This window comes from Sturnus vulgaris, chromosome 9, assembly GCF_052056855.1.
Source record: "Sturnus vulgaris isolate bStuVul1 chromosome 9, bStuVul1.hap1, whole genome shotgun sequence".
In the NCBI taxonomy this organism is placed as follows: Eukaryota; Metazoa; Chordata; class Aves; order Passeriformes; family Sturnidae; genus Sturnus; species Sturnus vulgaris.
The window spans coordinates 82481-107303 of NC_142251.1; the positions used below are offsets into that span (position 1 = coordinate 82481).

General features: G+C 38.0%; 1 protein-coding gene across 4 annotated transcripts in view; it reads left to right on the forward strand.

Moving 5' to 3' along the window:
- Window positions 1-24823, forward strand: part of SLC44A5 (solute carrier family 44 member 5) — a 63508-nt gene that overhangs the window by 1085 nt on the left and 37600 nt on the right. The window contains exon 1 of one of the 4 annotated variants that reach the window (XM_014892554.2): window positions 23460-23511. The exons of the other annotated variants lie outside the window; for them this stretch is intronic. Within the exon in view, the coding sequence (XP_014748040.1) occupies window positions 23475-23511 (37 nt within the window). The 5' untranslated portion in view covers window positions 23460-23474. Of the gene's footprint in view, window positions 1-23459; window positions 23512-24823 lie in introns of those variants that run through there. 4 annotated transcript variants of the gene reach the window in all.

Sequence of the window (24823 nt, forward strand, 5' to 3'; positions counted from 1 at the left end):
GTTTGGGCTCTGCTTTAATTGCTCCTTGAAAGGCAATGTATTTGCGATGAGGGACACGGGGTTTGCAAAGCTGCTTAGCCTGTTTGAAGGTGTCGCTATAAAGCCGATTTCCTCTTCCAGTGTGCGCGAGATTTGCATGGCAAAACAAATGTGCAGAATGAGCAAACACCCTTAAGACGGGTCTGCTGCTCTAGGATGAGCAATGAGCCAAGTTACACAAAAGGGTAAACGTGGCTTGGTGAAGCAGCCTTTGCCATGGTACCACAGGCATGCTGTGTGACATGTTTACACCTTGGAAAAATCTGTTTTTTAATTCACTGCCATGGTCTGAACCTTGATCTGACTAAAGGAAAATCCATGGCTTGGCTTCCTTCGCAAAAGGAAAATGGAAAAAAAAAAAGGCCTTTAGGGAGGGAAGACAAGCCACAAGGCTAAAAGTAAAATAAAAATTGGTAAGTCTGAAATCGTTTAACTTCTGAGAGAACCGTTTTCTACTCCTATGGAATTCAAATGGTTTTGCAGGTTACTGCAGAGAGACAGGGTGTAGGCCTAGGATCAGAGATATTCAGCACTAATGACAGAAAAAGCAGAAGTATTATTCTGAAAGAAGAGCAGGAACATAGTATTCAGGAAGGGAAAAATAGCTTTCTAATAGAGTTCAGTAAGTACACTTACTGAAGCAAGAACACTGGTTAAGTCATGAAGAGCGATACCAAGTGTTTTACTGTCATAATACAGAAATCTTTTAAACTTCACTTTGAAAGTATGTTACATGGGTAAGAAAGGGTGAATCTTTTTATTCACCTTTAGGGGGGAAGGCAGCATTCTGAAGAATTGTAGAATTTTTGCTATTTGAGCTGTTTCATCAGTGTGTTTACTTCCTTTTAGTTCATTTGCATATATGGATATTAATAGTGGTAATGTTTGTTGTGTTACTACATTTGCAGAAATCTTGAGCAATTACTCTACTCTTAGGTTGGGGAGCAAGGTTTTTTCCCTTGTTAGATCCCATGATGTTAAGGACTTACAAAGCGGAAGGTGCAGCATTTTCAAATTGAGCATATGTAATGTGGTTTTCCTTTTCAATTAGATTGCTGCAGTAGTTATTCTCTTGACTTTGTTGTCTTTGCCAGCAACTGGTTATTTTTCAGAGGAAAAGATGTCCTAAACTTCTTTATTTGGAAACTTAAGGACTCCTCACAGCATTTAAAACAACAAAGGCAAATTCTTCAAGGTGAGTGATTCACTTGATACACTAAAAGGAAGTGATGCCGTTCAGGGAGGCCATGACAGGCTTGAGGATCTGCAAGGTGCATGAAGTCACGCAAGGCCAAGTGCAAGCTCTTACACCTGGGTCAGGTGGATCCCCATTATCAGCACAAGTTGGGGGATGAATGGTTTGAGAGCAGGGCTGCAGAAGAAGGACTTGGGGTACTGGTGGATGAGAAATTGTTCATGGCCTGGCAATGTGCACCTGCAACCCAGAAAGCCAGCTGTGTCCTGGGCTGCATGAAAAGAAGTGAGGCACCAGGTTGAGGGAGGTAATTCGGCCCCTCTACTCCACTCTAGTGAGACCCCACGTGAAGTTACTGCATCTGTTTCCAGCATTCATAGCACCAGAAAGACAGGGATCTTAGAGCAGACTGGATGGAACACCTCTGCTATGAGGAAAGGCTGAAAGAGTTTGAGATTGTTCAGCTTTTTGATATGTGTAAAGAGGGTTTGAAAGAAAGATGGAGAAAGTGTTTTTGGGGTTTTTTTGTTTTGTTTTGTTTGGTTTTTGTTGTTGTTGTTTTGGGTTTTTTTTTTTTGTTCCCCCAAGATTTCTGTTGACAGGACATGGGGCAATGGTTTTTAACTGAAGGAGGATTTTGGTTGGACATAAGGAAGAAATTTTTTCAAGGGTGATTAGGTGCTGAAACATGTTGCCCAGAGCAGCTGTGGCTGTGCCATCCCTGGAAGTGTCTAAGGCCAGGTTGAATGGGACTCTGAGTAACCTGCTCTAGTGGAAGGTGTCCATGCCCATGGCATAGGGTTGGAATGAGACGAGATTTAAGGTCCCTTCCAACCCAAACCATTTGGTGGTTCTATGAAAATATGAAAAGTACTGCATACTAGAGATGGTTTGGTGGGTAAGTGAATAGGCAATAAAACTGGTAGGATTTAAATAATACAATTTTTCCTCATCTGGTTCTCTACCACTTCTTTGTATTTCTTGAGCCAAATTAATTACTGCATATTCCAGTCCAGTTAAGATTCTAGCGTATCTGAAAGCATCCAGGTTCTGCATTTGTTATTCTTTTACCACTTGAGTGTTGTACATCTTTTAGCTTATTGACTTAAGATGAGCCATTCTTAGTAGTAAGGTATTGGCTCAGTCATGAGCAAGGACAATACAGTCAGAACATCTGTAAGTAAGGAGATTAATGGAACTGTCATGCATAGTTATAGTTACACGCTATTGAGTGGGTTATGATTAATTGTCACTGAACATTATGTAGAAAGAGTTTAAAAAGTTAGGCTTCTTGCTGACTAATTAAACTTGGTTATATCTTTTAACAACCAGGATACTAATACATAGTTGAGGGGAAATTCTCTCTACTACCATCCCAAGCTTGTATAGTATATTATTGTACAATCTTGCATCTCTGCTTCTCAAAGTCTCTCCTGTTCTACCAGGCCTGTAGTTCTCTACACTTATATCCTTATATTAGAGTCATAAATATCTCTTATATCTTGTATTAGAGTCATAAATTCTGCACAGGCTAATTAGTTATTACTGTTACATAATAAGCAAAAATAAAATAAATTTGCTATAATCATCTGGTCAGAAGATAAAATGACACTACAATTAAACACACAGAAATGTGGAGGTGATTTAGTAAATTCAGTAACTGATCTTCACTTGGAAGAAGAAAATCTGTTTGCTCTGCATTCACTCCTGAAGTGTAAAGGCACGTCACATTCACAGTTGCTTAACTGTGTTTGTATTTCCTGTTGCTAGTATCTGGCTCAGAGCCAGTCAGATTTACAAAATCTGCGAAGGTGATTCCTTAGCATCTGGGTATTATGTCAGGGAATCAGCGTGTCATTACTGTCTAATATTCTGATAAAATAACACAGAAGCATCTAGCAGGATAGTGTAAATTATGTTAACTTAGGACTATTAAAGCACATAAAGTAAGAGCTTGACTGTGAGGTTAGGAACAAGGTGTGTTTTATGGAATAATACTCTGATTTGATTAATACAGGGAAGGTAAATACCCAAATGTTTTAACAACCTTACTCTTCTACAGTGAAGGTAAGGAAAATGTGATGATTGTGCACTGTACAACATATAAGTGAGCCTGGACATTTAGATTTCCATATGTGGAACTTGTACTGATTCATTTTGGGCTTTGAAGAAGGTGTTTCAGTCAGAGGTTGAGGAAACAGTGGAGTACCCAAGAAATCCTGTAAGAAGACTAACAGAATAACCTTTCAAAGTTCTTTCCAAAGTTCTTTCATTTTCTGTGAGCACTTACTTGGGAGGTGGTGTGATACACAGGACTCAAAGTCCATGAAGATGATGTAGAAAAGTGGTGACAAGTCTAATAAAAAATGGGAAAGAAATAAGCTAATAATAAACCTGTGTTTTATTTTTACTAGGATGACAGGAAATAAATGCCTGGCAACAGTTAGAGTTAAGTGGATGTCTTTGATGTCTAAGTATTCTTAGGCAACAGATCCCAACAGTGACTGAGAATAATTTTGGACAAAAGACCCGTGCAACTTAAACTTTAAGCAGAATGTTTCTGCTTTTTTCTTTTTTTTTTTTTTCACATTGTTCAGTCTAAATTTGTTGGTACCAAGCTTCTGTGATACTGGAATTCCAGTCTCTGGAATTCACTTCTCTCCAGGTATAGATATAAATAGCTTTATACCTGCTATTCCAAATAATAGAGCTGCAATCCATATGAAGCATCAAGAGTTTTTTCTTTTCACATTCATCTGCTGTGGCATTTTGCAGCAGCTGGGATGCTATAAGCACCCAGAAATAAAAGTAGCCAGGAGGGAATCTCTGTCGCTTGTGGGGTAATCACAAAGTCTACTGCTGATGTAGAAATTCAGTGCTGTTCACAAGCCTATACAAATTATGGGCAACTTTATACGGGCAGAGATGGGATACATCTGACTGTTCCTTCTAATTCAGGGATATTTGCATTTTTCCAGCCTCATCCTTTCCCTCCTAGATTGTGCTGAAGGGAGCTGCAGCAAGTGACTGTACTGTGAAGTCAAAGGTCTTCTGTTTTACTAAAACCTGGAACGGTGCCTTTGATTGACCTGTGACATCTGCCAAGAAAAGGAAGTTTTGCCTAAAGCAATCCTCTCCCTAAAGAGGACCACTGATTAAGGTTCCCAAAAGATGTTTGGTGGGTTACTTCTCCAGCAGGAAGTCCCATGCTTGTACCTACTTTTAACCAGTAGATATCTGTTGAAATATATGATTCAGAGTGTACTTCTGATGTGATACGGGTGGGAACCCATTTGTGCTTTAGGAGTATGTTTCACCAGAAAGAGGAGATCTAACATGAGTGGGCTGGGATACCATATAATTATCTCTTCTGCACAGCTGATTGTATACAGAAGAAAGTAAGTACTGCATGCAGATCATCTAGACTTGTGCAAGCTGATGTGCTGTGAAATTTGGTAGCTGAATTGGTGTCCTTTATAATCCATGTACTTTGAAATGAATGAATATGTGGAATAATACTTCTGGTATTTATTAACTAAGATTATTTGTAGTGGATATTGCATGAAAATTAACTGGTATTTTCATCGTTGATATTCTTTTATAAGAGTTATAATTTCTTGGATATGATCGGATTGCTAGCTAAGTGTAGCAAAATGCAGTTTTTGTTTTTAGATTCCACCCCCTCCTGGCAGAATGATAAATAATTCCTATGCTGTTGCTTTATGCTGTCAGACAAAAGGCAATAAGCTGTATCTGTGAATGCGCCTTTTTGTTGCTTTCAGTACAATGCAGTGTCTGTGCTACCATCTAGGCAAATGCTGTAAACAGGGGAATTATGTGCCCTGTGACCAGTGTGCTTGAAGTCATATAATATTTACCCCCATAAGTAATTTAAAGGTTTGTGTAGGATTTGTGAGATAATACAGTTCTTTCATACATATATATATGTGTGTGTGTATTTAAGTAAATATGTCTATAATATGCATATATATATATTGCTAACAGAATTATAACTAGGAATACATAATTTCATTTGTCAAGTAACATAATGTTACATTATATTGTATTACTAGTCATGTAGTTCATGCAGAGCAGATCCTTGCTAATTTATGCTGATAGGCTCTTCACAAGTGACTGACTGGTGTGGCAAGAGCCATGTAACACCAGTCCACAAACTTGAAGTTAGCCAGCATTTTGGTCTCTAGTCAGAAGGAAAACAACCATCTTGGCAGCTGTCTGGAAGCTTATTTTGGAATTGTAAAGAAGATAATAAAGAGAGTCCAGCTACTGGAAACGTGTCTTTTTCTTTTAATCCTTTTATAATGAAAGGTTTTCCTTTCAGCTGAGTGAATCAAAAATCTGTAGCTAGTGAATGAGTGGTTTGGGATACTGACAAGCAGAATAGGAAGAGAAATCAGTGAAAGTTTCTTTACAAAGTGTAAGTAACCCCAAATCAAGTGAATCTGTAAACAAATAAACAAGTACACTAGAATTCTGAGGCAGTGACTATCAATGAAACTGTATAATACACCTGGAAATGTGGCTCTGCCAGCAGAAAAAAAATAAACCCCCCAACTGCCAAGAGCTTTTTTCCATGACTCTTCCCTGCTGTGTACACTGTAACCACTGCTAGAATAGGATATATGAGGAAACCTACAAATGTTGTTTATTTATGCTCTGTGTCACTCAAAAGTATAAGAAAAATATAGCAAGAAAGGATGGCATGGGAAAGGAACAGTGTGGGGAAGGGTTTCTTTTTTTCCTCACAGAGTGACTCCTGGGGGATGTGGATGGTCAATTAGTGTATTTTTGGTCACCTGTTTTTTTGACTTGTTTTAAGCTGTTGAGTGAGTTAGTGGGATCAGTTAATGATAATATTGCACTCAATGTGGGAATTAAAGTTCATTAGATTTGACTAGTCCTAATGGGCATGCACTAAACGATGTTGTCTCTAACCATTTTCTCTTATACTTTAAGGCAAAGTATCATAGTTTTATGTCTGTACCAAAGATTACCTTTAAAAGGCATCCTACATGAATTAGCTTTAAAGTATTGAATTTGCCTGTATTGATTTTGCCTTTAAAATAATAAGTTGACCAACCAAACAAAGGCAACTGAATGACAGAGGTCCTTAACACAGACTGCTATGCCTTTGGAAAGATTCTCATGTTTATTGGTGAAATTCTGCTTGTAGCCTGCATAATAAATGAAACTGAAAGAGGAAGTGGATTCTGTTCTCATTGTGTGACCCCAAGAGCCTTTCTGGAGCACTTGTGGAAGGTTAGGACTGTATCTGTATAGCTGTGTGCTTTTTGACCATTCAAACACGCTTGCACTGTCTTGGCCTGTCTGCTCATCCTCTCATGCAGACCTGATGAGCACTTGCAAACCCTTGGGATAGCTGGGCACTATCTTAAAACATGTTTTCCCGATGTTAGAGCATTTTAACTTTGATATCAGTCATGATTAGTGTAATAAAGGGCAAAGCCATATGTGTCTGCTTTCCCTTGCTATGGTCTTGTACATGATTTCAAGTTACAGCTGGGATTGGTTTACTCTTCACCCATGTCCTTACCTTTTCTTTTTCAAAGATAGATGAAAGCTAAATATTTGATTAGAAGATTAAATTATGTACTTATACTTTTGTGGGCTATGTTTACATTTGATGACAGCTACATATTAGGTTGTCTTTCTCTGCTGCTTTGACTGCACTACAAAAGCTGTGGTAGGTTACGTTGTGGTTACTCACAGCTTCCTCCTGACCATTTGACATAATCCCTCAACCAAATGCTGCTAATGTTACTAATGTAGATGCTTCTAAATAATTGTGAGGTTGCATCCCTGCAAGGATAAAGAAAGTTTATGCAAATTATTAGTACAGATGTCAAGTTCCTGTACTATAGCTGTTGGCATTACAGGCATCTATTTAGACATCATCTGTGCATCTGGCATCTGAAGTATCTGCTTTGTCTTTCATTATTGTCTGTTTTTCTCTCTCTATTCTGTCAATCACCTGTCTTTTTGTTACAAAATACAGTTTTAGTTTATCACATACTTCTTCACTGTTGTCCTCTGATTTGGAGGAATTTTGATTTTTCCTTCCTATTCTCACTCTAATGGTTTCAATTCTACAAATCTGACCTACATCAAAGATAAATATGAGCAAAAAGCAAAGAGTCCAAAGCTTTTTTTCTGTGTTACGTTTGCAGCATATTTCACCATCAGAACTTTTTTAAAGGTAATTGCAGATTGCCAAAATATAATTGTGTTTAGAACACAGGACTTCTCTCAGGAGAAGTTTGTACTTGACTTCCAGCTTTGAATCCTCTGTAATGCATGATGGACACCTATAGGAAACCTCCCGTTTTCTTTGGCAAAACCTCAGTAGTGATAAACATTGATCAAGTTGTTGGAGGTGATTTTGTTGATTTGTTTTGCAATTTTCATAGAACTAGGTAGAAAGCACTTTGCAGCAGATTTTCTATAAAGTTGAAAGTTGTTTGCAAATCTTTTCCAAATCTTCTGCTGAATTAGCATGCTGAATATGTAATAAAATAAATCTTTTGGCCATGAGAAAACCTTCCTCTAGAAGTACTAAGAAGAATGTTGCCATGTACTATCACATTAGAAAAAGATGACGAAATGTTTATTTGGTAAAGGAAGCCTCTTGTTTGTTGATTTGTGTGTTGCTCAAGATGGGAGACTTGCAGAATGTGTGAGAAGTTGTTCATGCTCCAGGACCATTTCCCAGTAGCACTCAAAGCAATTGTAAATGTAAATGTACTGATACTGTGACAAAATGACAGAGTATCCCAGAAATAATAGGTCTTTATACCTAATGCAAGCTCTGTTTGGCTTGATGTATTTATTCCTGGTGATGCACTGTGCCAAACAATTGAAACACTTCTATTCTGGGAATACCAGTAGGATGGAATGTGCACTGTGGAACAGTTTTTTGCTTGAATTCACTAGTAGGTGGGAAGTATTTAAAGAGTGGGGGGGCCAATCCACTGCCATAGTTTGTTTTTTTTTTCCTTAAGTCTGAATGATGGCTTTTATATGGTCTGTGAAGACACGTAGTTGCTTCAGTGTTCCAGCACAAGTTGCGGAGCAAAGTAGGGCTTAGCAGGGTCGGTATCCAAATCACAGTGAGGGAAAGGGGAACCATGTCTTGGCATAAAATAATCAGCAAACACATAGTTAAAAGTGTTTTGTGAGACTATAGAGTCACTGGCAAACTGATTTAATTTTCCTATTAGGACAGTAATCACAGCTCAAGTAAATTTTAACTTTTTTTCCTAGCCTGTAGTGAAGCAGGAAGAGAGACTGAGGATAATTATTGGTATGTCTAAAAAAGCCTGGAATTGAAAAGCATTTGCTTCCGTCCTTAGAATAGAATAATAATTTGGAGCAGTCTTCTGGCATGTGAGACTAGAAAGACAGTCTTCTGTGTCCTAGTATTCCCAACTTGTCCCATTTAATCTATATTAATCCTTTCAGTTTTTATAGAAACTTTGATTAGGTTTAGTGATTGAGATGTCTCACAAAAAGGTACTCTAAGAAGAAAATCATTTTTTAGCCTTCACTTTGCCTATTAATAATAGGAAAATACATGGTTGTGTTTCAGGTAATTTTCCTTCAGTCAAATTCCTTATTGCATTTTCTAAAGCGTTCAGGATGTATACGTACTGCTATCTCATTCTGCATTTTACCACTACATGCTCATTATCTTTAGGGTTCTGCCTTTGTTGTCAGCATTCAGGAATAATTTAATTAGTGTATTATCCAGAAATCAAAATCAAGTAATAACATATTGTGACTATCAAATTCTCATTTATGCACAGTTTACTGCAGTTATAGTTTGACTTCAATGGATTCAGTGGATGGGAGGTAATTGTTAGAAAATGTTTAGGTGCATTAAAAGAAATTATTGCTGATGGTTAAGATTCAAGAAACAACCCTTTTTAAGTCATAATATGAATTGTATCTTGAAAACATGCTAGGATTTGAACTTCCTTCCATTGACACTGCTGTTAATTACAAAATTCCAGTGCTTCAGATTCAAAATTTTGATTCAGAAATTGATTTTTTGAACACTTTATTCCATTTTGCAGCTGTCAGGATAACCGAAGTCCAATTTTAACTTAATGCCTTTAGGTTGCCTACTAAATACAACTTGTGGTGGACTTGTCCTTAGTGAAAGGCATATGGATAATTTGCTGCTGTTCTTGGATATCTGATCAGTCTTCTAAACTCTCCTACACTTGCACTACAGTTTGTTCTTCAGTTTACCCTTCTGCATCATCTTGTTCCTGTTTCCCTTGCTTACCCGATTGTTTCCATTTCCACTTGCTTTCCACTCTATTTTTTTCATTCCTTCCTTTTTTTCCCTCCAGAAGATTTTTTTATTCCACTTAATGATTAATCAAGCCCCATTAATCGCAGTTTAGATGGACATCTGGTATTGTGTTTTTTAAGCTGAAGAACAAATATTGCTGTTGTTGCATTGACAGGGAAAGAAGTCTGGAAAGCTGAAAACATAAGCATTCTAAAACATTTGATCACTGCTATTTAATACCCAACCAAACAGAAAACCAGCAGCAAACAAAAAAAACCCCACAATCCTGCCATCCTGGAAGCAGCACATAAAAAAACCAAAACACTGCCATTGCAGACTACATATTTTCTGAGCAATGACATAAGTCTTGTTTAGGTGACTGGGGAGTGTGAATAGGCAAACATTCAGAAGAGCTCTACTGCTGTAAAAATCTCAATAGAGTAGTTCTCGTATGAGATGCTCTGGCTAAAAGGCCAAGGAAAGTCCTGAATAAGTTTGGTTTTGGTTTTTTTGGAGGTTTTTTTTTTTTTCCTTAGTTGGTTGGTTTTGTTGGGTTTTTTGTTTTGGTTCCCCCCCTTTGGTTTGTTCATTTGTTTGTTTTGGGGTTTTTTTGTTTTGTTTTTTTTCTGAGAGCTCTTTAACATAAAATCAGTACTGTGAGATTGGAAACCAAGCCTTTCCCACCAGGCAAGTGTATCTGTCAACCAGTCCTGTTTTCCTCTTGGCTTACTGACAGTGATCTCAACTTTTAAATTACTGTCCGTATGGTCTGCTTGTATCAGGATCCCTTAAGTCTGCCTATTTACATTTTTTTAATGCCCCTATTTCAGTTTAGAGATCTGTCTCTTCACCTTAGGCGAGTCTGAGTTACTAGAGTAGAGGAAACCTTCCAGAAAATAGTAAAAGGGCAGTCAAAAAACTTCTGATACTTATCTTTGGCATCAGTTTCTCTAGCATAAGGTCTGCTGCTTAAAACATGAGCGAAATTCAAGATTTCTTGCTATTTTCAGTGCACATGTTTGCAGCTTTTCTTGGAATTACTGTAGTAATTGCCACACAAATTTAGGTTGCTCTTTAAGAACTCCATCTGCCTTATAAAAAAACAAATGAGAAGATACAATTTAGAAGCAGTAGAGAAAGATGAAATTTCTGAACCACTATTTCAGACTAGTTCAAGTCTCATTCGACTTACAGGAAAGACTTAACCTGGGCCCTTGCCTGTGGAGTCTGTAAAGATACTTGTCTTTTTAATTAAAGAAGTTAAAAAAGATTTGCAAGATTTAGAATCTCAGCTTCCAAATTCATAATGCTGAATTATACCCAGAAAAGGAATGTATATGAAAATGAATATTTTTCTTCTTATAAACAGTCCTTTTTTTCACATTTCCTTTTATTAATCTCTCTGTCAACACAGGGTTGTTTCTACATAACATCTCTTGTTTTTCAAATTAGTTTCTGGTTACCTTACATAATTTACAATATTGTTGGAATGTTGATTTCACTCTTCAGAGTTATTTCCTGTGACAGGCTTCCAAACAGATCGGCTCTTGACTGGCAAAATGTTCTAGAGGACATGAAGAGCTAATTTTGTTTTAATAGGCGATGGTGCAGTGTAAATGACACCATTTCAGAGGAGCCTAGACAAATGCTACTCCTCACTGAGATATTTAATTAGTGCAATGCATTCTAAGGTATAGAAAGCAGATTTAGTATGCAGTAGTCCCTTTATTTGATTGGTCTTTATGTACTGATTTTGGATAAGCTCTCCAACATTAAAAATGTATAAAACATTTTTATCTCTAAGGGTGAACAGAATGGAAACCTATCATTCAGGAGCAATCTCATTTCATATATGGCAGCAGAATGGTAATAAAAATGTGGTTAGGAAGAGAAGGGAGAATAATTTGGGATTCAGGATGGAGAATTACTTAAGAATGTGAACTAGGAAACGAGGGTTGAAGGAATTGACAGAACAGAAGGAAACATATTACAGGACCTGGAACATTGGAGGTCACAGATAATGGAAATAGCACTTATGAATCCTTGAACATGTTCTACTTATTTTTTAGCCAGAAGAATTCCACGAAGATCTCCCTATTACGAAAGGATTGCTCTCTTACCAGAACAGTCTGCTCAACTGCAAAGGAAGTATGTAGCATGCTAGCTAACTAAAGGTGACAGGAAGTGTTATTATGCAATAACATGTGGACGCATGTCACCCTGGAGTGTTAAAATCTTGCATTTTAGAATCACAATGAAGAAAGTCCTTCCAATTAAAATATAAAATATATGTGTATACTCCCAGACCACACATGGAAAGAAACAGTAGGTAAAATACAGTTGTTGCAAAATTGCTAGTAAATAGTTTGGGGTGTTTCAGCTTCTCCAGAGATTTGGGATATTTAGTGAGTGCTGTTAATAAATGCATGTATTTCTCATTTATACATAATACAGTACAGATATAATATCTTTCTCCTCACTTTCCCTTCTTTAAGGAGGTAAGTGGATTAACAAAACGTAGGAAAAAGTTAGGGTACAAGCATGCACTGTGAAATCTTCCCTCTACAACTGACACTTCAGTTTTGCAATACGTTTTTGTTTGCATCAATCAGAGAATGAATACTATGTTGTAGTGGCTCACCGGAGAAGGCAAATTGAGACTGCACACCCTAACATTTCTAACAGAAAACATTGCACATTGGTGTGCAATTCCTTCAAGGTCTCGAGGTGAGATTAGGTGTCCTGTGGTAATGCCTTCTGTAGGCTCAGTCACAGTTTAAGCACAGTATCTGAAGGCCATAAAGAGAGTTCTGTGACCCGCACTGGCTCCAAGTACGTGTGTCCTGAGGGCATTTGCTTAGAATGCCGTTGGGAAAGACAGAGTAGAATTCTTCGTGGCACCAGTAGCAGCGTTACGAGCCACAGAAACCTTACTGCTATAAATTCCATGTAGCAAAGTATGTTAGCAGCACCTTCATCGCTGAATGTTAAGCTTATGTGCTTTCAGTCCACCTCTTTGGTATCTGTGTACTACCAACTGGCTTCGTACGTTGCAGAGAAAAGTGTAAATAACTTGGTCGTTAATATGTAACACCAAAAAATGCAGTTTTAGTGGAGACATGTAACAACAATAACAGCAATAATAACAATGTATCGGTTGTTTATTAGTAGCGTGATATTTCTTGACTGTACTTTGCAGTGCCAAGTAACTCTAAGAAAAAAGCTCTGGAGTTGAATCAGCAATAAAACTGTAATGCTAAAGGCTCAATTTTCAAAATTTACTTTGCTTCCATTTCCTAGGATTTCACAGTTTTCACAGGATATTACAACCTTGTCACATATAAGAGCAGAAACTAATTTCCAGTTATAATTAATGTGAATGTTAATATTTATCAAATATAAGACATCAGCTTCTAGGAATGAGTTGGAAATTAAACCAGAGATTAACTATTAGGTACCTAGGCCTAATATTAAGCATTTTTAGCTCAGAAAATAGTAGCAGAACTTCCAGTCAGCAGGTTCTTATATACATTATGATCTAATTGCTTACTGTTATTCTCAAAATGTTAAGGTACATCTGCAGTGCATAAAGCTGAGTCTAGGACTGTAAAGTGCTCGGGTTTTGTAACTTTTTATAAGGAGGTGAGACTTGTTCTGCTTCTGAGACTGGGAAGGAATTTTCTGATCTTTCATCAGAGTAAACCAGCTTCTTAGTCATGCAGCTTCCATCTTCTCATATTTTTTCACAACTCTCTTAAAAACTTTCTCAGTGTTGATAAGATTAATACCTATTCTGAGAAATCTCCCCAAATCCCCCAAATCGTATTTTGCCTTCTGTATCGGTCTGGTTTTGATTTGTCTTTGAGATGTTTCTTCTAGACAAGTTACTTGTCAGTCTGTTAAATATTCATGTGTTAAACATCCACATTAAATGTTCACATCTACAGTGGGCTGCAATTCTCCCCTTAATTCCTCCCTCTCCCTCCAGCAGCTGGAATACACTTTTCATGTCGTTTATGTATAACGAGTGTGTCGTATTCTGGAGCTGCTGCAAAGTCTGTAAGAATATCTCCTCTCCCTTAGAAAACAGTGAGGTTCTGATCCAGCATCTGTATTTAGCTAAATGCCCAGCTTTTGGATCCTGAACACTTGTTAAGATGCTGGGAAGGCCCACGGCCCATTTCTATAATGAAGCAGATTTTGGGCTGGGTTATCACTGACTATCCTTTCTTTTAAACAACAAGAAGCATTGTAGAAAAGTTCCCAGAGGATTTTATCTTTTGTGATCACATCTTCATTAATTCCACATATAGCTGATACATATCTAACGATTCATGTATATGGACTTTAGTCCTATAATCATTTCAGTCTAGACTAAGCATTCAGGACTGTTATTTATGCCACTGTGTCTGTGGATTTACATCTAGGATTATACTTTTCAGTTGTTTTGGTCTAAATTGATACACCACCAGTAATAGAAAACAAGTTCCAAATTAGCTTTAGGTTACCCATCACAAACTGGAAAGTCTTCAAACTAGTTATAATAAACCTAGTCTTATTCAATGAGCATGTTGTGTGTTTTTCTGTAGAAATTGAGGAGGAATCTGAGCCAGTTCTGTGCTTTAGACACTAACTTGACACCTGCTTCTGCAGAAACAGGTTGGTTCCTAGAAACAACCTTTTCTCATATTGCACTGTGCCTGGCATAGTAGCATTGCAAGTCAGTGTGTGTACAGGTTTAGGAGTCACTGTGTATCAGTTTTTACAGATATCTAGCTAACATGAAATTTTCTAAGCGTAGTCCTCTTACATCCAAAATATTCAAACAGTTTTCAGATCACCATTCAAATCATAATTTCTTTGTTGTTACACCTAATAATGAAATGTATGGAGACATTGTTTTCTGCATTAGTGTGTAACAATCTCTGATTAATTGTGTGTTGGAAATACCAACAAGTTCCTTTGAGGAAGAAAATCCTGTAACCAATATTGGATTATTTATTTGCTAACAGTCCTAGGAATCGAACCTGGCTCAAAGGATACAGACTAACTTAGATATGTTGTTCCTTTCAAAACCTATAGAAACAGAAAACATCAGTAGTCACACTCCTTTTGTCTGAGAACACATTTGGCTTTGTGAAAAACCAAGCTTTTGATTCCAGAGTATTTTCTTTTATGAAGACAAAATAGAGAATACAGTGGAAGTCTGTTTTTATTAATAAGTGAAAAAACTTGGAATAAAGGGTGACTTCTGACCCTTTCTAAGCTACTGTATTTGCTCAAATAAATTCTTAAATTACATCTGCCTGTATTATAATTTTGAGAATATATTCACTGTTCCAGACACAGAACCATTGTTAACACTACTGAGACTACAGAGCACATCTTACAGTAAGTGGCAGAAATGAAGGCAAAATAAATGAAAATGTGCCTGCCTGTTAAAATACTGGATCTAATTGACATAGCCTTACAAACTCTTAATTGTCACTGCATATCTCATGGTTCAGAAACAACCAGGGAGAGCTGGTGCTTTGTTTGTTATACCAGAAAGTATGCTGTACAGAGACTGTTCAGAAAGACAGGCATTCATAATAATGTATCTTATGTACAATGGTATATAAACATATATTTTAATCTCTGTTAAAGCAGCAGTAGTCATGACTCACCAAATCTCATCTGAATGGGTTTGTTTTTGTATTCTAATACCATACTGAATACTAGTAACCAAGTGCAAAAGTTGGTCACGCATTTGGGCAGCAGGACTTTCACTGAAATTCTGGGTGCTGGGTTAGAACAACGCCCTTTGTAAAGACAAAATAGGACATTTTCTAGCTTTGGAAACGCCTTGAACTGTCAACATGTCATATTAAATTGTCCAGTTTTATGTAGTATAATTTAGCAGACGCTGCTCTGCAGACATGATCTATTGGTATTCAGCAATGTTTGGGTGAAACAACCCTTCAGCTGTTGTGGAGCGTATTCTATTGAGAGAAAATGTTTTAATAATGTTAAATATGCTTGAACTTCTGTTACGTTTTTCTTTAAGAAAAATTAATTAGTCACTCTATGTAACCATCCTGTTGCCAGATGAAGTGTTGCCGTGGGAGCTGGGCCACGCGTGCCGGGATGGGGCTGGGCCCGTGGGATGGCGTTGGGCAAGGCCGGGAGGCAGGGCTGGCTACCGCAGGGGCCGCCTGGGCCGCACCAGGGCCGGACGCCTCCGTGGCCTCGGGCAGGAGCTCGAAGGCGCCCGGGCTGCGGCTGGCGAGGGCTCCCCAGAGGGCTCGGCCCTGGCCGAGGCCTCCTCGCCGCTGCCACGGAGCCTCCCCAGAGACCGTGAGCGGAGCCGGGCCCAGGCCTGCGGGAGAGCAGGCGGCTCGCAGGGCTCGGCATTAGCACTTCTCTCACTTGTGTGGTCCAAAAGGGGCTGCCTGAGGCGTAGAGCTGAACTAGGGCAGAAAATGTCTTGCTCTGCTTCCAGTATTTCAGTCTCTCTAAGCAGAAGAGTGGTTTTATTTCAGATATGAAATGCAAGGAGAATGATGGCAACACCCACAGAAAACGTGTTGCAGCAGCTTATCATACGATAATGACATCCAAGGACTTGCTAAAAAACTGATTAAAATTTTACTAATTCTTCAAGCTATGCAGGGATATTTTCTGGATGCTTTTCTGTCTTCTCTAGTAATCAGCCATCCTAGCTCAGTGCAGTTCCCATGCCAGATTCTCATAGATGGTAGGGCTAGGAGTTTCTGAAAGCTGTGCGTTTAATTACTAGAGACAGTTCTTCCAGAGACTTTGTGCTACTTTGTAAGACTGTGCTTCATAGATCTGTGTCCCCTTTTCCCTCAGAATAAAGGACTGTGGGAATGGATATTTGTGTATTCTATTGAAAAACTAAAGGTGAGAGACAGGAGTTTGTCTTGAGTGAATCAGGATGTCTGGCTTGCAGTTTAAAAAAATTGTAATTTCTTAACTTCTTTTTAAAGTGGAGCTTTATGTGTATACTTATTTTACAGAATACTCTCATATCATTTCTCTGGTTTTAAACTGACCTATGCTACAAGTTTCTTATTCAAATGCTTCTACTTCAACAGAAGGAAAAACATATTTTTTAATGCCACTTCCAGTATTCTGTTTGTATCTAAAAGAAATTTTAAATTTGCTATATAAGTTTTAAATGGAAGATTCTAAATAGGTTGTAATAGTTGTTTTCTAGTGGATACTTGTTAGTATAAAAATTAATAGAAAATAAAAGACAATTTAAAGTTATTATTTGTTTTTAGTTCTTAATGGAAAATTGTGACAAATCTATGAGTGGTCTACATTTTGGCATAATTAACCATGTAGGGCCAAGAGTCGATCTTACAGAAAATTATAGTAATTATCAAAGGTCAGAGTCCACGAGATGTAAATATGTTGTGGAATTTGAACCTTGTGCTAAAGGTTTAGTGGTATAAATTTTGTTAGTCCCAAAAATGAATTGTGAAAGGCTATTAAAAGTCTGCTTTCCCTTTAACAATATATCATAACTTGTTCTAGAGCTAAAGGCTATCTTATTTATTTTACATCTTCCATTTGATTTCAGTATCAGAGTCATGTAATTCTGTAATAGTAGTGATGGGGTTTTTGTTGCTGTTGAATGAAAAGCCAGAAGACAAGCTAGAGGACTGAGCAACCAGCAGCCATATAAAGTTCAACATGGACAAGTGCAAGGTTGTGCACATAGGATAGGCAGCCCTGGAGGTATGGACAGACCGGGGAATGAGATGCTGGAAAGCAGTGCTGTGGAAAGTGTCCTGGGATCCTGGTTGACAGAAAGTTGAAGTATAAATCATCAGTGCCCTGGAGCCAGGGGGACCAACTGTGCCTGGGCACATCATCACCAGCTGGGCAAGGGAAGGGATTGTACCACTCTGCTCTGCACCAGGTTGGCCTCACCTTGAGTATAGTGTGTTTTGGTCACCACAATATGAGAAAGATACTAAGCTCTTAGAGAGCATCCAAAGAAGGGCATCAGAGATGGTGAAGGGCCTTGAGGGGAAGCTGTGTGAAGGCCCACTGAGGTAATTTGGTCTGTTCAGCGTGCAGAAGAGGAGACTTGAGGGGAGATTTCACTGCAGTCTTCAACTTCCTCGTGAGGGGAAGAGGAGGGGCAGGCACTGATCTCGTCTCTGGTGCCCAGTGACAGGACCCGAGGGAATGGCCTGAAGTTGTGTTAGGGGAGGTTTAGAGGGGGTATTAGGAAAAGGTTCTTCCCAGAGGGTGATTGGGTGCTGGAACAGGTTCCCCAGGGAAGTGGTCACAGCACCAAGCCCGACAGAGTTCAGGAAACATTTGGACATTACTCTCGGGCATATGATATGACTCTTGGGGATGGCGCTATGGAGGGATGGGTGTGGGACTCGATAATTCTCGAGGGTCCCATCCAACTCAGTACATTCTGTAATTGTGTAAAGATTATGTTCAAATTACTATATTTACCTGCAGGACTACAGTTCCTCTTAAAAGTGAGGTCCTAACTGTACACGTGAACTTGCCAGTTTCTGAATGTGCTCAGCAGGCACTTCCTGCTGAAGTGGAAGTGTCGTACGTGTGTGCTACATCAGGAACAGGGTAGTGCACACCAGGCGTAGACTCTCCAAGATGTGAAGAACCGTAAGGGGAGATAAACCAGAGGTAATTGTCTTTAAAATTTGGATGCCCAATTCATTGTCTTCAAGACACAAGCTGCATTTTAAAATGTTTAAAAAGGCTGTGCAGGGAGGGGAGAGAAAGGATAGAACCTTATCTTAGTATTCTCATAATTATGTAAGTAATACTGACAGAAAAATTTTGGAATTAAGGAACAACTTGAGACATGTTATAGCTGTACTCATTTTATATTGGACATTGTACAAACATGTTACATTAGAATTATTGATTTCTAGCTTTCAAAAAAAGAGTCAGCTCATTAAACAAATATAGGCAACTACTGGCTATTCTTGGTTTAATAGGCAGCTATTAGAAAAGATGTGGTAAACAGAAAGACAGATCTTCAAAATTGTGCATTGCGGTCAAGGCTCTGATTACTGCAGTTTCAACATGGCTTTTGTGAATTAGACACTAGTTTATTCATAAGTTTGTGAGTCTGACTGTTCTCTTGCTTCCTAAGTAATTTAATGTATTTCTACAAATAAAATAGTGGCAGATAGATGATGTACACAAAACCTAGAATAATCCAGCTCTTGTTTCATCCACCTGGCATTTTTATATCTAAAAAATGTGTATAGTTGCACTTTTTTTCCCCAGTAGCAACAGTGCTACATTGTGATTATTAATGGTAGATGCTGAAGATAACCCTCCCTCTGAGATTATGAAAGTGCTACTTTAATGATTTATAGAAAAAGTCTTGGTATGGTATCTGCATGCAGCATTTTACTGCATAAGAATAACTGGAAAAGGTTACAATGATATGTAATGGTGTAAAGCGTTTGGGGCTAGAGATTCTGCTGGGAGAAAAAAATCATTAGCTGCCATCTGTCATTCTAGATCAGCTGGAATAAAGAAGCATAAAAACAGAAAATTCTGCCATTTTCTGATCCTGGATGGGAAACATCTGATTATTTCAAAACATTCCTTTTTCTGGGTAAAGCATCATCAAAGCTGTATTTTAGATGCTGTTTTTTCTAAAGCATGAGAGTGTGTTCCAAGACCAAGAGCCCTTTCTAGCTGGATTAATACGTCAAAATGTTGGGAAAAGGAAATATTTAATAAAACAGTTACAACAGACATAACTAACAAACAGAACTTGCTTTGTTCTAGAGTTCACTCAGTCTCCTGGGCCCAACCTCACTTTGAAAAAAAATGTCTTGCAGGATAGTTGAGTTTGCAGAGAAGTATTCTTCACACACACATCATTTCAGAAGTATCTTGGTAACTATGTTTTTACTTGGATATCCCATGAAACTTGTTGCTGCATTAGTCCCAGAACAAGAATAAGAAATGGAAGCTGGGAAAAAAAAAAAAAAAGAACAGACAATTTCAGCACCGAAGAAGAATTTGGGGGAACAGCTAGTAAGCGCATTGAAATGGAAACCGTAATGAAGGTCTGTATGTGACCCAAACTGCTGGGAACATTTTGTTTGTTGTTCAGAGAACTGTAAAACTTCCACTAGCTATTGGTGGTTTTGATCACGTGGCAGAATTGAAGTTCAATGATAATTTCCATGTAATACATTAACTGTATACATTTTCATTCCCCCTTCTGAGAGTAATTGTTTGACAACTGATATATTTCAGTACCTCCCTAATAGCCTGTGCTGTCACTAATATTAAGGAAATGTTAGATGTCGACCTTTGACATGTGATTATGTCATGCTGGTGATGTTTTGTCTGATGTTAAGTGAACATGGACAGCATGTTAATTGTACAATCATCAGCAGCAAAAATATTGTACAATCTTTGGACTGATAGTCATCTGAGAATATGATGTGTTGTTCACTTTGTCTTGTGGCTATGACATGGAGTACATCATACCTTTTCAGCTACATGACTAATTAGGAGACTGCAATGATAATAATTTCATTCTTAGAGTTTGATTTAGTGCTTGGTTTTTTAACCACAATGGAAAAACAGTCAGCCTTCTCCACTGAACTGTCAACTGACCTCAGGATTCTTTATGTAGTGCACGTGCCCTGGACTTCTTGAGAAGCAAAGGAGTCTGAATGATGGGTAGAACTAAACAGTACGTAGTAGTTTGGTCTGCTTGAAACCTTAAACCCTTGCCTTTCACTGTGTTGTGTTTTTTGCCCCTCTTCCTTTATTGTGTCCTTTGGTAAGACTTGCAGCAGTGGCACTTGGTTTGTGAGCAGTGCTGAATGCCCTCAGCTTCACTGTAAGTCAGGACAGTCACTTTTGAAACTTAGACTAAGTGTGGGTGCAGAATGACTTGAATGTTGAGATCGCTGTCTTTGCATCTTTGTAAAGGAAACAGCACTTAAGTGATGAAGTGACTTGTTTGTCTTATCTACCACTCCTCTTCCCTCTTTACCTTTCTTTTTTTTGCAAGTTATGAGCCAGTATTAATAGTATAATGGCAGTCCAGAAACTTATACTGGCACATAAAAGATATTTCAAAGACAGCTACCATTTAGTATGATTTATTACACAGGGGAGGAATCATAAGTGTGTTTTTATTAAAATTGCAAATTATGTGTGCACGATTGTACAAAGCAAAGTGACGCAGAGTCCCCAGGCAGGTGCAAAGGAGAACCACTTTACTGCAAAAACCAGGCCTTTTAAAGCAGTTAGCCCAGTATCAGTTACATAGTTTTAGAACATAACAAGCATAATCCAACCAACCACTATAAACCACGATGTGAACATGTAATGATTATTTAACTTGTTTTTCTACCTCCAATTCAGCTGAGTCACTTTCCCATAGTCCTCTTCTGCTTAGCCGAAGTAGCAGGTCTGAGCCATGATTTTACAAAGGTAACAAGGCCCTTATTTTTTATAAGCTTTTACCTACATGCAACAGATGAGTTTATAAGGAATAAGTTACACCTGAATCTTTCAAAGAGGGAAAAAACCCCAGTATGCCGGTCAACCAGGTACAAGACTTGCTGAAAGAGTTGTTTTTGTATTAATGTCAAGCTTTTAACTTAATAGACTGCTTTAACACTGTGTGTCTTACAGTAATAATGCATTATTTTACATTACTAGGACTATTAGGTTGTATCTGCATAAGGAATACTGAATGTGGCTTAAAATGTACCTTAAGTTTGCCTAAAAAATCTTCTAAGTAGAATTAAATTGACTACCACTAAACAGCAGTACATTTCAAACATTTATTTGGATTCTTTGCAAAATTAAGACTGTAAACCTTAAAAAGTTTAGGCTTTTATATATGTTCAGGAAGTTTCTGCTTTTGAAAAGGATAGATCAGTTGTGCAGGGACTTGTGTTGCGATTTTTTATAATCCTACTGAGAACAGATGGGCAGAAGCATCAAAATCTTAATGTGTTTTTTTTTTAGAGAAACATAACTGGGATGAACGTCTTTCAATCCTACTACACCCCCTGCATTTGTTAGCAGCCTAATTTGTTGTCTTGTGCACTTGCATCTTTGAGCATACAATTAGCAGCTTAAGTACACGGAGGACTTACTGTTGCTGAGGCCTTTTCTAGCAATAGTTTGAATTACATGAACTGACTGATGGGCTCCAGTAGAAGGGAGCAGCTCCTACACGTGCAGATCCAACGGCTTGCTAATTAAAACACTATTCTCTTATAAAGCCTGTCTTGGTTTGAAAGACCTAAGTCTTTGTCCTAAGACAAAGGATCTATTGTCCTTTGACTATTGACTACTATTGACTACCTGTTCTAGTCACTGGCACGTGTAATTTTTGACCAAACACCAGGGAAGAAACCTAAAGAAACTCTAGTAGTTATCAAACTAGAAATAGCATTTTATTACAGTTGAGTAATATATTGCTGACCAAATACATGTTAGTTAGTGTACATTTTTGCTTAGCACTGTCTATTCAGTGCCTTCTGTTCCTTTACTATATTGATATTTAGTGAAGGAGCCTTTCACAGAAGTGCAAACTTGAGTGGGAGCACAGTACAATCAGTCACTTGCCTCACTGCATGTCTTTTTTTTCTGTCTGCCTAAGAATGACAGGAGGTCTTGGGAGGCAGTTAGGTTCAGTCAACAGTTAATATTCTGCAGGAGATGGGTCTACATCCTCAATGCGTTGCTTTTACCTTGGTTGCCTGATACTGGTTATATTAAATATCTAATTTGGTAAACATTAGAACATTGCTGCTAAGTTCTGTAATAACAAAATGGGCTTTGACTTCATATCACAGGCATCAGTGGTGAAATGTCATATGAGATTATTCTTCTTTGTCATTGCGTACTATGCAGTGACAGTGCTGACTTTAAAATGTTGGTTTTGGCGTTCCAGCATGTAGTTCAGCCTTGTCTTGTACATTATCGTGGGAGTGCGTATATAAGTGTACACATTTCTCATTGCAGAATTCTACAATTAGTGTTTTAACCATATTCCACAGAGAATGGAAATTTCATTCTGGTCAGGATCACCACGAGTAGATTCTGTTCCTATGTGGGTTCAAAGGAGAGGTTGCCACAGGCTTTCAGATTCACTAATTGAGTATAACGCCTTGTACTTAATTTCACTATAAAAACATTACAGTATCAATGTAACAGCGCTGAGATCTTCTAGCACTACATCTTCTGTTCTTCACTTTTGTGCTGTGCAGAAACACAAAAAGTACGTTCTAGTAATAAATAATTTAGTAAATTATGACTGCTTCTAAAGATAAATTTCCACTTGACAAGACTGGAATTTCGGTATACAGAAGAGAGTTTACACTTTAAACTCACATGACTTGAATTTTGGGGTGCTAGTCATATGTATAGAGGAGGAATGATGTAGGCACCTGTTGCATGCAAGGACTATTTACTGTCATAGTAGCACAGGCTACAGAAATGTAGCCAGCAGTGTTATACCTTATTTTCAGTTAGCAAATCATCGGGATTTTTTTTTCGGTTGTATTGACTTCCATGTGTTTGTTTCACAAATGGTATTCAGGTGCAGCCGTTCCCTTTTCTGCATGTACAGTGTAGGTTAATACAAGCTGATAAGAGTCATTCCTCTTTGTACAGACTGGCTTGGGTAGGTGGACAAGGCACTGATAACTTTCTATTCACAGAAAGGCCTGCCTACTTTGTGAATTTCTGTTCTGGTTGGAGAAGTCTCTGACAATCAGCTTTATTTAAATAGTATTTTTGTGTATCTCTGCTTGCTGGGGAAAGCGTGCTAGCTAGCAGCCCAGAAGTACACAGTCAGTATCTCACACAGACAGCTTGCTCAACTGATCCAGGTACAGTAACATGGATAGAGATGAAGAAAACTACTATGGAAAACATGGTAATTTACTTGCTTTCTTAGAACAATTCAAAACAGCTGATCTAAATCTCATGTATTTCAACTGTGTTATTTTAATTGACTTAAATGGGCTTGGAACCAGACTCCAATGATCTTCTGTAACTTCTTCAATTATCAGGAATATTCTAATTTTTTCCTTCATGTCACTTGTTAGTTTATTTAAATTGCACATCAAAGGTAAATCTTACATGTGTATATAGTCGATTTTTATTTTACATAAGTAATTTAGAGTTGCTTTTTAAAATTATTACTATGATAAAGTGTAACAATTAACTTCATATGCTGTTTGGAGTCAGAATTTGTAAATATCTTGTGAGTTATTTCTTGTAATGATATTTTACTTCAACTTACACAAGTTTCATATTCTAAGACAGCCTGTAAAATGGATCTGTCTCATCTGCAAAGAACTAATATAATTCCAGTTTTTAATCTTAGTGAAAGTTGTCAGTCCCCCCCTCACCACTACTTTCTTCCTTATGCCTGCCAAACTCCTAAAGCGTGGAATTTGCTTTCTTTCAACATTTGGGCTTCTGTAGCTGGGGAAGTGGTTTGCTTTTACCAGGAGCTATCTGGATACTAGAAACATAAATAATTCCCACCTCACCCCCAAAAAGTCTTCTGAATTATGAAAGAATAGTAGTAATTAAGTAGGGAATTTGAATTTAATTTAGAATTAAGTTAGAAAAATTAGATTAAACAAATGGCATTTTTATTTTTTTCCTGTTGTTCCATGAAACTGATCACAGTTGTGATCAGCTGCAACGAGTGTTCCAGGGATCCAGACTACTTCTGACAGTGAATCCTGGTGTATTTTGAACGTAGAATGTTGTTACCGTTTCTTACCATATTCTGTAATGAATTCATACCAAGAGCTCAGTGACAGAGGAGGAGTTTGAGCCATGTTGCCCTACACCATGCCACCATAAGCATACAGACTGCTGGTGTGAGGAACAATTCTTGGAAGGAGTTTGCAGTACTGCAATAATTCTAATAATTCAGCTGTTAGTGGCTGTTACTGTTTCACAGCATCCATCTTCTTGCTTGTTGGAGATGAGAGTCTCCATTTGAAATAGAGCTCCCTTTCTGTACTGCTCTGTTTTTATCCTCTTATTTATTAGATCCAGTTGGCTGTCTGTGTGCGGACATGTTACATTTTCCTGTTCTCTTCCCAAGTGGTATTTGTGTAATCCTTTCTTAAAAACTTAGGGTGATGAAAATTCCAGTGTATAATTACGTCCTGAAAGATTTCCTAATGCCTAATCTAAACCATCCTTGCAGCATATGAGGTTAGCTT